Genomic DNA, 15,799 nt, shown 5'->3' on the forward strand with positions numbered 1-15,799 from the left:
GGTTTAAACCTTGGTATTAACCAGCTGGTTTTTTTTTAAAAATCAGATAAAAGTGGCCTAAATATCATTTTTTTCCTTGAAAAATATCATATTTGTTCATTATTAGCCAAAATGTTTCATTTTTACCACATTTTATATCCTTGGGGTACATTCTGATGGTATATCTTTAAATGACATAAGATTTTATAAGTGGTTTTTTTCAAAAAGTCTCATAAAAGTGGCTAGAATATATATATATTTTTCATATGAAGTATCTTAGTCATTTAAAGTTATATATAAAAGCCAAAATTTTTCATTCTTACAACATTTTCTAACCTTTGGCTACATTCTGATGCTCTATCTTTAGCAAATTCATGAATAAGGATTGCATCACACATCTAAATGTAGTGGTGTATTATCTCACAGGGTTTCTTTTTCCCTTCACAAAGAAGCAGCTACAGTAGTGAACACCATCATGCTAGGGGCAGGTGGTCCTATAATCCAAAGCCAGGACACCAGCTGTCCTTAAAGGACAAAGACCAGTGTACTAGTTGTTACATTACCTCACATACATTTTCATTTTGTTTCCCATAAGAAGTAGCACATCTCCCAGTCTTAATATTCAATAGTTGTTTTTTTAATACTTTCACACACACACTGTTAAGCCCAGTTAATCAAGGTTCTACTGTATAGTAGTAACAGATTTATGAAAAATAATCAGCTATATACAGGGTGATTATAATTAAAGTTTTGATTCCAAAACTATACAATAAGTACTGATCGGAATGACTTGAAAATTTGCATGGATACTCCTGAAGCAATGGACGTTTCTTTCGCAAAAGAAAAAAGTGCAAAATGTGCAAGTAGATGATGCTGTACTTGGCCAGCAGTATAATCTATTTTGTGCAACCACATCATTTCGGCACTTCCACAGCATCAGTGTGTGGATAGAACTTCTATCAAGATGCACATTGCAATACCAGCAAAGCAGCTGCTGAAGACCCATTTTGACAGGATGCACCTTAACCCTTGCAACTTCTGGCTGTGGGGGTACCGCAAAATGTTATAAACAGTGGTCAGATTGCAAACTTTGGTGAATTGCAATCTCCAGCACATTCCCTATATGTTAGAAGTTCCTCATTCCTCAGGAATATGAACGGGGCAAAGGGGGCGCGTTTGGTTTAATAAAGCTAAATTGCAGGCACATCCGCATTATGACCATGGCATACTCCGATTCTGTTGTTGAACAAGAATTTTTGTGCTTTCAACCTCATAGCCAGAACACGCGGTGGACAACATATTTAACATTTTTTGAGTAAGTTGTAGTTATTTGTTCAATTACTTCATTTTTTGTGTGATGTTTCCATGAATTATGGAGTCGTGCAATGCTATAATTAAGTTATAATTTTGCCATGACTGGCTATCGCTTCCATTCTGCGAGCAAATTTCCCACATGTTGGATGATGTCATTAATTTTACATTTTTAAGTATTTTTTCCCCTTTATCAAATAAAATTGAATTTTTTCAGGAATATTCATGACAATTTTCAAGTCATTCTGACAATCGCTCTTTTTAAAATGTGTTTTGAAATCAGAACCTTAGTTATAATCACCCTGTATATTGTAAATCATTGCTAATTAATCTGCATTATTTATGCTTCATTAAATGCATTATATTCACCTAATTTTTATTACTTTTTGCAAAATAGCTTCGTAATTAAGTATACTGAAAGTAACTGGAGAAAAACCTTTATATATTATATGATTAATAATAACATTAAAAGAATTTTCAAACACACAGTAATCCATTGAGTTAAGCAAAAAATAATTAAATGGCAAAAGTTGGTTTTTGTTAAAATGTAAGAAATATTTATTAATTAATACGGAACAGTGTTAATTACATTAATAAACATTTTATTTTTGTTAATTATTGGAAGTTTGGATGATTTTTCAGAAATTTCATTGTTTTTAATGTTAATACTATTTAAAACAAAAAACCGGTTTAAACCAAAAAACCCCGGTTTTTTGGTTTTTTTCACCAACCCTGCTGGAGGGCATGATAATGATGATGTCAATTCATTGTACGCAAAAATATTAGATCAGTCAACTCCACCTTAGAACGCTGGGGAAGGGGTGTCTCTGTATCTTTGCCCATGATGCCAAGGATCTAATATTTAAAGGTATGAAAAATATTCTGTTATAGCGAGTTGGAAATTAGAAAGCTTTAGCTAAAACATCAAAACTTTTCTTGAAAGACATGCTCCTTGTATAAATTACTCCGAGGTACATAGAAAGCTAGGATTTTTGTGAGAGGAGCAAAACACAATAATGCCACCCCACCACTGTAAAACTAAATGATTTTATGACTGTGTTTTTGTTTCCTACTACTATTTTCTCTCTGGGCAGTAGTCAAAATACAGAAGAATACAAAATAGCAGCCAAATATTTGTCCCATCTCTATTGTTGACCTCTAACTTTCGTTGTAAAATGTTTGTTGAGATTCGTTTGTGTGAGGAGAAAAAGGTAAGTATTACTTATAAGTTTAAAATCAATAAAAAGTGAGAATTCAAACAGACTTATGGAATTTTCTCCTCATACAACAAATGATATACATATGGATTAGTTGTTCTTATTCCAAATGAAATTATCTACAAAATGCACATTAGAACTTTTCGAAAGTTTGAAAAAAAAACCCTTTTTTTTTTGAAAAATTCACAGTACTTAGTAAATTCATGGCAGCCTTGGGACTTCAATGAAAAGTGAAAATTCAAACAGACATGAAATTTTCTCCTCATAGAAGCGAATAACAAAAATATAAAATGTAATAAATATAATAAATATAAATAATAAATGAGTCATTCTCACGAAATTGGCCCACGTTGTTTCCCCGGCAGTTTATATTAAATATATTTGAGACACAGAACTTTTTTTCATCACTTTCTATTTATATTTCAGTTTCTGAAAAGTCACTACTACAAATTTTCATTTGGCATTCTTCTGGCTGTCCAAAGCCCATTTTTCAAATTTTAAAATAACTTTCTATCCTAAAACAAAAAAATATGTAATTTTTTTCAATAATATATATTTTTGGGACCAGCATACTTTCATATTTCACCTTTTCATAATTTTAAATATTTTTCAACAGTTTATAGCCAAATACAAATACAAACACAACGCCACAACAGGCAAATTGCCCAACGAGGTGGCTGACTTAAGAACATCATGGATCCCCGAGCCATTTTTTGGAGGCCCTACCTACTACTGCTACACCACACATGCACCCCGCCCAGGGGAAAATGAAAATTTCCCCCATCTTTTTTCCCCCATTCCTGACATTTGGAAAACATTGGTTCAAATCCTACAACACCAGTTGGCACCTATTAAATTTTGTATTGAGAAGGTTAAATAGAATGTACAGTTGAACCTCTTTTTAAATCACTTATAATTGTAAATTAATTCACAAATTAGATTTATTAGGGAAAAAAGAGCCGTGTGTCTTTATTAAATGTCCTTCTACTAGTTACTTTTTTTGTGAGAAATATATAATTGAAAATTATTTTCACTTTACCACATGTTTCAGTCCAGAGACATCTATTGTTTCTGAAAAACACATATTTCAACATGCTTAGTTTCAACCAATGTTGCAAAACATGTAAAAATGTCTTTCTCCTGGCATTAGTTAACCAAAAGGGAGATTAGACCATTAGTTAAGGAGGATACAAGTACAGAATCAAAATTTCTTGGTTGCAATATAAAGCTTAAATAATGTTTTATCTATAGACTTTGCTTTGAGAGTACATCTTGTGCTCTAACAAAACAGAGACATGTTGGAAATTGGTTGTCCCCATAAAATTGACAAAAAAAAGAGCGAGAAACACAAATAAAAAAAGAAAGATTCATTGGACAAAAACATTGTTCCGAGTATCAGTGCTTGTCCAAGTGGAAAATGAACTAGTGAAATCGATGGAACATATCATATTGCGATTGTCAAGTATAAATATCAAGTGCTGAAACAGGCAAAATGCATCGTCTGATTTACCTATCTTTCGTCATGATTAAATTTAAATCAATTATTTTCACCATGAATTTTTAACAGACTTCATTGCTGACTATATTTCATTTATTAGCAGGTAAAGAAGTGCCCAAAGAATTTTTTGGGTTTCTCGGTCGACACTTTTTTTGGTAATTTTTTTTTTCATTTTTGGTCCAATTTTGTGAGAATGACCCGAATATAAAGTATTGTACCTCACTATACCCATTTAGTAGTTTAAAATCTACAAATTCCATACAGGAATGTGTACGAGGTGCATGTATGATTAAGTAGTAGAAATAGTAGTATTAGTTTAAAATTTAACAAAGAGGGAACATTTGAAGAGATTTATGGATCTTTCTCTTCTCACAAACATACCATGGATATGAATGGTTATTTTTATGTGAAACAAAATTCTCTGTAAATTGGACATTCCGACTTTTTGATAACTGGAGGGAAGTTGGTTTTTTTAAAATTCACAGCACCTTAGGAGTTTAAATAGGAGTCAATCGTGACGATAGCAGATTTTTCAAAGTCTTGATTCTTCACATATCTGATGTGTTACTTTAACCATATTTCTGATGATCTTTTTGTCTGTCCTTTATTTCCGTAAAAACATTCAACACACAGCATAAAATAAATTATCCCTTTGTTTGTTCCCTGTTAGGGGGCTACAATGAGAAATTCTTGATGAGTATGAATGAAACATTAAAACCACAAAAACATATGAAATGGTGAAGCCAAAAATTCTTTATCACAGACTCTTTCAAATATATTTTTTTACAGCTTCAGTCTGGGAACTTTCGGTTCAGATTCTAACACATTGTATTGATTCAGATTGGTTCTTTTTTTATAAGCCACATATACATTATAACACACTGTTGAAAATTTTAGTCATCATAAGATTTGTGGTGCCTCAGTACCAGTTTTTATTGCTGAGCTGTCCAACGAAAATGTAAGAACTATTGAAACTAACAAACAATGAGTGAGCTTGGCCTATTTGTAAAAAGAAAAAGAAAATCATAATAAATATCAATATATAACTAGCTGTTACTTGCAACTTCACTTGCTGGATTTTATAATCTAAAAATTCCCTCTTATGAAATCTTTAGGGGTTGAATTTCAAAAAATCCCTTTTTAGTGAGACCATGTCACAAAATGAAACTACTGATAGAATTTCATATTTACAGCTTCAGCGGTTCTGGCTCGGCGATGATTTATCTATATGAATTTTGAACAATTCCATCTTAGTAAGTCTTAAAATTATGAGGTAAAACTACTGACTAAATTACATATTTATAGCTTCAGCAGTAATTCATATTTATAGCTTCAGCAGTAATTCACATTTATAGCTTCAGCAGTAATTCACATTTATAGCTTCAGCAGTGATTCATATTTATAGCTTCAGCAGTAATTCATATTTATAGCTTCAGCAGTAATTCATATTTATAGCTTCAGCAGTAATTCATATTTATAGCTTCAGCAGTAATTCATATTTATAGCTTCAGCAGTAATTCATATTTATAGCTTCAGCAGTAATTCATATTCAGCAGTAATTCATATTTATAGCTTCAGCAGTAATTCATATTCAGCAGTAATTCATATTCAGCAGTAATTCATATTTATAGCTTCAGCAGTAATTCATATTCAGCAGTAATTCATATTCAGCAGTAATTCATATTTATAGCTTCAGCAGTAATTCATATTCAGCAGTAATTCATATTTATAGCTTCAGCAGTAATTCATATTCAGCAGTAATTCATATTTATAGCTTCAGCAGTAATTCATATTTATAGCTTCAGCAGTAATTCATATTTATAGCTTCAGCAGTAATTCATATTTATAGCTTCAGCAGTAATTCATATTTATAGCTTCAGCAGTAATTCATATTTATAGCTTCAGCAGTAATTCATATTTATAGCTTCAGCGACGTTTCTCTATATGAACATAGAATCCCTTTATGACCTTCTTAAAGGTGAAACTAAAAAAACACCCTTTCAGTGAGTTTCCGAATCATAAATCACCATTGAGAAAAATACAATAATAAAAATAATATATTTATAGCTTCAGCAGTTTTGTGTCAGCAATGATTTCTATGTGTGCAGGGGCGTCGGAAGTATTTTCGACCAGTGGGTGCTCACACGGGCGTTCGCCGCCCCCCCCCCTCCTTGAAGGATATCAAAAATTGAAAACGTATTTGTAAAAATAAATATTAAAAAAAAACACAAATATATTTTTGTATAAATTCTGCATATCATGGGCGGCTCGAGCCTCGGGGCAAAAGTCTCACCATGTGAGACGACATTGGTCACGCGTCACTTCGGCGGATAAGCCGCATCAGTGAAGCGATCCTGAAAATTCGCAACTGTTTCTAGCTAGATAAAATGCATAAAAATTTAGCTTTCTCCGAGAGTCATTAATGCGCTATAGTTCGAGTGTTTTTACAGACACGAAACACATTCTTTCTTTCTCTAAACTTTTCTGCAATTATATTTCTCTTTACTCCTCCTGATTTAATACTTTTCCTTATAGCCTTATAGCAGTGCTCTGTGCCGGTGGCACAGCCATAGGCGGGGATAGACTTGGAAGTCTGGGGGGGGGGGGGCACGATGATGATGATTTCAATTCATATATACATTTATACATTAGATCAGTCGACTCCACCTTTGACGCTGGAGGGCCCCCCCCCCCCGTATCTCCGCCCAAAAGACATCCCTGTTTATATGCTGCTACAATATATATCTCTCATCATCTATTTACTACTCTTCGGCTCCAGTACTTAATGAATTAATAGTTTTTATTTCCCGTGATAAAAAAGATAACAATTCGGTAACAATTTCTAATAATTCATTATTGGATTCTTATATAAACAAGTCATGGTTTTTTCTTTATAATTATTTTTGCTACAAGCCTAATCTATGAAAATATTTTATTACGTAAATCTTTGAATTTATACAAAATGCTTTCAATGCAAGCTTACTTGCATGTAATTATGATACGGTAAGGTAATTAAGGTAGATGGATACTTTCGGAATAACATACAATAATTAAAACCTGAAAGTGTTGACTGTGAAGAGGTCAACTAAAAATATTATATCCAATAGTAGTAGACTGTCGACCCATCGAGAGTAAATTAAATTTCAAATAATTTGGCAAGTACCAACCAAATTTATTGTGGCACTAATCATAACCAATTGAATAAGTATTTAGTCATGACAGAGCATTGGTTATAAATTTTTTCTTCAATCGTATGAGGGAGGGGGAACAACAATTAAAATGAATTTTTTTTCAGTATGCGATAGGCAATGGTGGCTCAAATGAGGTGTGACTCACGCAGACCCATGGAGCCACAGAAGAGGCATCACATCAGGGTTAAGGAAAAAAATAATTAGAGAAAAGTTTGAAAATTTTTCCTCAAAGGGTGCAACGAGAAAGAGGTTTGGCTGTTCTAGCAATTTTCACGCAGGCAGATGAACCAACTTCAGGACCGTAACTAGCTCTTGGGTGCCGAATACATCATTAATTTATCATCATGAAAATTTATACCGCAGTAAAATATTTCATTTCATACTTTGAACAGGTGCAATAGTGACAAAAAAATTTAAAAAATTTAAACACATATAAGGAAATCATCGGGAAAAATGAATTTCACGTGCAATATAGAATTCTTTGCATTTTACTTAACCTTTTCTCGTCAATCTTCATTGGATTCAGCTTACGCACTGCTTATTTTTAAAATAATAGGATTAATAATGAAAATTAGAATACACAAACTCACCCTGATGTATTTTCATCGAAGAAAAACTTTTCTTACACACTCGAGCATGACAGTTTCAATTGTAAATCTGTCGATTCAAGTCCGGTAATTAAGAGAAATAACACTCTGCAATTAAGTTTCGAAACAAGATCCTATGAAAAACAGTTTCCTGTATGAAAAATCTACAAAGATATCGCTGATAAGTTTCTTTTAACAACGAATTATATGAATCGCCACTATCTAGTGAATTCGCCTGTTGGAAAAATCCAAATATGAAATGCCTAGATCTTTTCGATAGAGTAATTATGTTTGTACTTCATCTTCACTGTTTACACCAATGGTTCTCAAAGTGTGCATCGCGGATACTAGGGGTACCGCGCTGAGCTGTCGATATTGATGTGTGGCAATCATTCTGGCCAGCAGTAAACATAGGTAGTACTGTACTTTTACTCGCTATCTGACATGCAAATAAGACGACGACGACTAAAGCAATTAGTGCAATGCCGTTGCTGTAAGCACAACCATGCTAATAACATCCAATCACAATAAAGAATTGGCCATTGACAAAATCGGACAACCCAAACAATCTTCTCACAAGCTTCTACAGCTGGTTGTCGGCAGACTTCACCGATCGTTTAATAGCATTTTTAGCGTTGAGGAAAATAAAAGAACTTCGGAAAAAAAAGAAAGAGGAATATCAATGGTTTCAAAATCTTTGCTTCGTTGGAGTTATCTCCCCTATACCTATGTACCATTTACCCCACACAAATTAAATATATCTGCTGTTACTTCCGCACCCAAGGGGATGTCGGTCAAACTGAAAGTCCCCGTCTTTGCATATGCTCTTTGGAATTCCTTCACTAATTGTAATAGCCACGAGCATTTTTTGATGTTATCAGGGTTTGAAACTGCAATCTGTTTCTTCTCCCACGAAATGTAAGTTTCAGGAGGGAAAAAAAATCATGTTTCCCATTTCAGAAGAAAAGGATTTCTTTTACGATAATTGTGCCCCCCCCCCTAAATTTTGCGACCAGATCGCACCTTTTGCAACTGCTTAGGTCTGGTCTGCTTCAACAAAATGGAAAATGAAAAAACAACAAGATTTCTGTTTGAGAAAGGGGGTCTTCCTTCTGTCACACGGAACCCATGGATGTCACCCTTCAAAGAATAATATTCGGTATATAATAAAAGAATAAAAAGTGAATCGTTTCCTCATTCAAGATGATTGACCCTCCTGAAATCCTTCGGAAGAACCGAAATAAAAAATGTTTGAGCCCACGTGATCATGCGCAGGGCTACCTTTAAACAGAGATCTAAAAATCATACCCCCAACTGATGGGGGCTAACAGGGCTCCTACCAAGAATGAAGATTTGTTTTGGCACTTCCCCCCAAATTTCCCACCACAAGCTGCCAATTCTACCTTGGAAATACTGTATACAGCGGCACCCTGTCTTGGCCGATCTCGTGGCACACCCCTTTCAATTAGGAACCGTGGCTGTAGTCGGCACTGTTTGATTTCCAAACAAAAATATTGCTCCAAATGGAACCATGGCTCCAGAAGAGTGCGCAGGAAGGAACAAAGACTGGGCCTCCATGTGATCAGAAATAGATAACTGATAAAAATTGAAAATATTTAAGAAAATTTAATTAAAATATCATATTGGTATATAGAGAAAATAACCATATATGATATTTTAATTAAATTCTTTCATCTTAAAATAATAATTTTTAAGGTTAGTACCGCAAGATTTTTCGGAAGATATTCTCTGTATCCTTATTCCCTATGGCGTCCCGTAGCAGAGCCTAAGACTAAACTTTTCACACATGTGCCCTTCTATAGTTAATTTGCAATGTACAAAACAAAAAATGATAGGAGAATCGTCCCGGGCCCCTGGACTGAAACCCTGTTAGCGAGCTGCTCCTGCCCAATATAGAGTCTTTTGCTATACATTAATGTAACACAGTTTTTTTACATAAACAAATTTAGATATCAGTGGTTCTAAAAAGTGCACGATGCGGTTCCTAGTGGGTTCACTGTGACTTTGCAATATTGATGCGTGCCTGTTCCATGCTCTAAATTGATTTCTTTCATAACTTCTAAAAGGCGGAGGAGAAACTATGGCTAGGACCAGGGCTCCAGCCCTGGGCCCGGGACGATTCTCTTCATTTTGTGTTTTTCACGCTATAAATTCATTATAAAGGGACCCATGAATGTCAGGTTGCGGCCCCCCGCAAAAGATACCATTAGCCTGGCATCTTTTGAGCCCTCACAATCTCATGGCCTCCACATCCTGGAGGAGCCATACACGAGGGAGCCGTGGTTGGCAAACACTTGAGAACCACTTGATATTGTATAAGTGGAACTATTGCTAACCTAGCTGCTTCAAATGAAAGAAGGTCCAAACACTCAGAGAACTTGCCTTGATGAGCAGTCTAAAGCAGCGGATCTTAACCTTTATCTACTCGTGCAGCCCCTTTTAGTATATAATTTCTATGACGTAGCTCCGTCTCTTTTATTTATTTATCATTTACTGATTTACTTTATTTTTTTCGAGTGACTGCGGAGCCTTTCCCAAACTGCACACGGAGCCCCAAGGACTCCGTGGAACACCAATTGAGAACCGCTGGTCTAAGGAAATAAATGCACGCACAATTGTACCACTGTCAAGACTTGTAAGCAAATTATCCCATATCTGCCGGCATAGGCGAACGCTGAATTTTCTCGAGGGGGGTTCAGATTTTTTTACGTTTTTTCCTGCAAAATAACACTATAATCTTGGCTCCCCCTTTGAGTACGCCAATGTCTACCAGTATCAGTCATAAACAAGGAGACAAATTTTCCTTAAAAAATCTTTGAAGGCATTTATTTATTCGAGTGAAATGTGTGTCTGCATCACCCCATCAATGCAGAATTTCATTTATTGTAAAATACTTTTACCCTGAGATAATGGAAGGACACCTTTGTGCAGGGCCGCAACTAGATACTTTGTCACGCGGGACAAGCCGGAATTTTGGCACCTCTTGCATGAAGAGGAAGCAGTTAAAGAATGAATTCGGCGCCCCTCCTGGTTCAGCGCCCAGGGCACCAGATCCGCCTGCTTCCACCTAGTTGCGCTCCTGCCTGCGTGGACAGAATCGTAAAAAAAGTTGGCGTGGGCTCCAAAAATACCCATCGTAGGTGCCTGAAGATGTAGGAATAACCACTGGATAAGTAGAGCAACAGGGCAGAGCAAGAGGTATAGGATGAAGAAATTTTTTTTTTTGATTTTCTGTTAGGTTTTTCTTTATTGCAAAACACTTTGGGTGCTCAAGAAGCAGCAACCCCGGGTTCTGACGCCACACCAAAACATATGACATATGCATCTGGATACTCTCCATCCCTTAGGCAAAACAGGGAAAAGGGGCACAAGCAGAAATGTGAGAAAACGGGGGGAAACTACAGTAAAATGTTTGCTGTATCGGCGCCTAAAGGCTCTATCAATTGTGATGGCAGCGGGGACTCCAGCAAGATTCAAGACTCATAGAGAGGAAAAACAGGCAGTTTTTCCTTTAATTTTTTTTTTTTTGTGTTCGATATTTACGGGAAAAAAATCAGAAATCTATATAGGAGGTTTTTATTCCTAAATCAATTCTGTGGGTGCTCTGCCCCGTTCTACAAGAGAGTGTGGGTGCCTGAGCACCCACAGCACCCCTGGCTCCAACGCCACTGTATGTGTGAACTTTGAATCCCCCTAAACCCCTTCTTAGTGTCTCTACATCATAAAATTAAAATACTGACTAAATTCCATATTCATAGCTTCGGTGGTTTCAACTCGGCAATGTCACGACATGTCATTTTATATATATAGATTAATAATTTGGGAGACCAAAAGAAACAATTATTCAAAATGGATTGATAAAAATATTTTGAACTCATCTGGCATAACAACAGTTCAGTTACTCACGTTTCCAATAAGGCAGGTGCAAGGACTACATTATGGAACTTGTTATTCTGGTGTTTAATAGTTATCCCGTGTCGTTCTTCATATGGTTTCTGATATTCACCTGCAAATTTTGAGAAAAAAATCGAAATTAAAAATATAAACAAATATGAATGTAAATTGATTGTGTAAATTTGGATTAAATAAATAGCAAAAAAATTCTCTCATACACAGAATGCAGTGTGTAAGTACTGCCAAATACAGTAAAACCCATCTTAACAGTCACCCTTCTTTTGCAACCGAATAATAATTTCCCCTTGTATAAGAAAAGTACGTATTTCAAACCCCTGAATAACGGTCACCCCTCCCATTATAGACAAATTATTTTGTCCCACCGGTGTCCACAAAAGAGGTTTTACTGTGTATTTGTAAATAAGTATAGTGCAGTTAAGTCAGAGATCAGGGATCATCAGCACCAATGATGTAGCCAGTAGATCTAATATGCAAGGCCGCTATTAAGTACTTTCACAGCCAGGGCAAGCACACATTGTGGCACGCTCCCGTGTACCAAGCCTGCCTGCTCTCCTGTAGTTGCAGCCCTGCTCTTATACATCTATACAAATACATTATACACGTATTGACATAATTATAATCATGCCTCTATCCAGGGCCACAACTAGATGCTTGGTCAGCTGGAGCAAGAATACATTTTGAGCCCCCCCCCCCCCATAATATTGAAGGAGAGGCTAAAGGGTGAAATTTGCACTCACTCTGGTGTATTGAGCAGGGCACCAGACTTGCAAAATTTCTTAAACTGCTACCCCCCTTCTACATGGAATTTTTGTGGTGTGAGCCCATTTCTTTTGGCAATAATTTTATTCATACTCCCCTGCCATTTGGCTATGATGAAATAGCATGTCATAGCCATATATAACAGTGGTGGTATAACTATATGACAGAATATTTATTATACACATCATGCAGATTCTCGGTCTATTCCATGAGGAGATGACAGAATAATTTGTCATACAGCTGTGCTGCCACCGTACAGGCATAATTCTATTTTAATATTTCACCAGTAGATGGAGTTGAATGATCATATTTCAATATTTCTTCTGCATTAATTTTGAACCTGGAACAACCAATGCTATCATTGTATTTATAATTAAAAATTAAATACAGTGATACCTCAGTTAACGAAGATTCATTCCAGAATCACTTTTGATAGCCGAAATGCAATTTCCCTGTAGGTTTATATGGGAAATTGTTAAATCACTTCCCATACAAGAAGCTGGCAATAAATTTGAATGATCTGTATTAGATATATAGGAGATAAATGTGGTGTCCTGATTCACACATTAAAAAAAAGAAAGGAAAAGAAATATTTAAAAAAAAGAAACAAGGGAGGGGAGGAACAGTACAGAGAGTAGATGATTAGATAAGGAAGCATTAGTACAGTGCCTCTTGCTTTTTTGCCCTCACCTACAAACTTGTTTTGTAGGTTTTTACTTGTTCTTTTTCTTATTTTCATGTACAGTATATAATAGAAGGATTAGTTCTGAGGAAGACACATATATTATATGCGTGTGTGAGGGGGGATGGAATCACTAAAGACAGGAGTACAGAAAGATTAAAAAAAACTTTTTGAATGGCAAAAGTGCTGCTCACCAGTTTCTTTACAAATCGCTGATTTCTGTATATATACAGAAAATGTATAGATATACAGGGTCAATGCCAGGCATGAGGCAGCTGCCTCAATACACCTCCTTTCCTACACTTCCAAGAAAAGTGGCGTCTGTCTCTCCAGATAGGACAGACATAGCCAGACTTTTCTAGTTGCATCCACCCATTCTTGAAGAAGGTTTGAAATCCCATAAGTGATGGGTAGTGGTTCTCACAGTGCGGATCACTGCTCTTAGGGACATCACCAACCTTTGTCAGGAGTGTCATGGTGAACTTTGAAGCGGTTCTTCATTAAGGCTGCTCTGGGGCACCATGGACGAATGTTAGGGCAAAGAAGCCGCGGGTGAAGAAAGTTTGAGAGCTACTTGTATACCTATATCTGTTCTCCTTCAGTTTGCAGAGCTCCCACGCAAAAAAATTAGAGAAAGGGACAAAAGCAGGACTGAAAAGTAGGATGTGGCGGGTACCGCCTTAGACAACATAATTATAGCATAACAAAAAAAAATTTCTAAAATCTTTTATTTAAATCTTTTTTTTTCCATAGCACTATTTCAGCATCCTGTAGGATTGACTCAAGTTACAAGTATAAAGCAAAATGACAGAAATGATGGTTACAAAAAAACTATTTTTGGCTAAAACAGTGCACTAGCAACCACAGACTTTTTTGCAAAGTGATCTTGAAGTGATTTTTTTTAAAAACAGAAAGCACAGTGCAAAATTTCTAGCTCTTTGCTGAGCATTGTAAATATTGTTCATGCCTCTGCATGCCCTAAAAATACAGAAGACAATGGAATGCTGTTGGGCAGCATCAGAATCACTAAACCTAGAATAGACCTATGTATTTAACTGTTTTGTAATGCAAACTGTTGTTTAACCTATACACAAAATGGGCACCATAATTTTGAATGATGATTGCAAGTTACTACAGAAGGTAAATGCAAAATTATTTTTTCCATCCAGACAAAAGTTTTTAATCACTACTGCACATGTTGAAAACTCAAACTAAGCAAATGAAAAATTAATAAACCAAATGGTCCACATACACATTACCCCCCTACCTATTTGGCGATATACTGATGATTCCCTGCTCAATTAAAACCCATTACAAGAATTTTGTAGATAGGATTTGGTAGGGAAAGTAGAACAAAAATTAGTAAGTAGGACAAAAGAAGGACATTTTACTGAAAAGTAAGAGCCCTGAGTTTGTTATCAGAATAATCTTATGGATTCTTCTTGCAAATAGTGCTATAAATAAATGCTAGCCTCTCGCAATTTTTCTGTAGCAGTCTTCATGATCCTTAAAAAAATTATATTTTGCTTGTTTAATCTGACTTATTGCCATATTGTAATTTGACAGCCCAAAATACTGCCAGAAACGTCTACACTATATTAGTGCCAAGTTTGTCTCCGACAAAGAACACCTTAAATTTTTGGGTTAGTGTCTATGTATTTTCTATGGGATTAGTTTCTCAAAGTATGCATCCCAACTCCTAGGGACATCGCCAACCTTTGTCAAAGGCATCATTGTGAGCTGTTGAAATTTATGATTGCCTAGTGCTTTGAAGTGGTTTTTTTTTTTTCAGACTATTGTGGGGAGCTGCCGATAAACGTTGTCATGGCAAAAGTTTAAGAACCACTGCTCTAAATCCTCAGTGTGATCCTCCCCTCCACACTGGAAACCACTGTATTAGGGTAATAGATGTGACGAAAAAAACCTCTTTTCAGATAGTCGTATCCAAGGAGCTACAAAAAATTATTTGACACAAAGGGTGCCATTTTCAGAGGAATAAGTGCTCGTTTTTTATTACAAGTTGCTATAAAACCTGAGATTATGGTCATTCCTAAAAAAAGTGTACATTCCACATTTTTGTAATGAAAAACTCAAAATTGAATTTTCAAAACAAACAAAATTCATTTCAAATTATAGCCAATATAACTTTGAAGTTTAATATTTCATAAATATTTTTCATTTTTATGTTGCAATATTATTTTATTTTTTGGGTTTTATGACTGAAAGTCATGGATTAGGTCCATTCTGATACGAGAACAAATATTGCTGCAAAAAATAAATATTGTTATTTCTGCTGTGTTTATCTCTTAAAATAATGAAATCAGCTTATTTCTTACACATATGATAAAAAAAAAAACTTAAGTTGTTTTTACTTTTTTTGTCCTTTGATGGGTTTTCAAGATCATTTCAAAATAGCACATGGAAAAATTTATTCTATACAGCTATATTCATATTTAGCTACTTAAAATCAAAACTTTTTATTTCTAAAATGAAGGTGAAAAAAATATGAAGGTAAATATCGAAATCGATCATTTAACAAAACAGAATCTTTTGCTCACTAAACATTTTCAACATTGCGAAAACTTAAGATGGCCATCAAAGGTTATCAGCGATTTCATGACAAACGAAAAAACAATAGC

General features: G+C 35.2%; 1 protein-coding gene across 1 annotated transcript in view; it reads right to left on the reverse strand.

Annotated features, from left to right (window-relative positions):
- The window catches only part of LOC149070947 (activating signal cointegrator 1 complex subunit 1), a 34,504-nt gene that overhangs the window by 16,371 nt on the left and 2,334 nt on the right, over positions 1 to 15,799 (reverse strand). The window contains exon 2 of the mRNA XM_089248499.1: positions 11,711 to 11,810. Coding sequence (XP_089104625.1) covers positions 11,711 to 11,810 — 100 coding nt within the window. The remainder of the gene's footprint in view (positions 1 to 11,710; positions 11,811 to 15,799) is intronic.

This window comes from Pholcus phalangioides, unplaced genomic scaffold, assembly GCF_987345545.1.
Source record: "Pholcus phalangioides strain wild (caught in Gottingen) unplaced genomic scaffold, Ppha-v1.0 ptg000020l_1, whole genome shotgun sequence".
In the NCBI taxonomy this organism is placed as follows: domain Eukaryota; kingdom Metazoa; phylum Arthropoda; class Arachnida; order Araneae; family Pholcidae; genus Pholcus; species Pholcus phalangioides.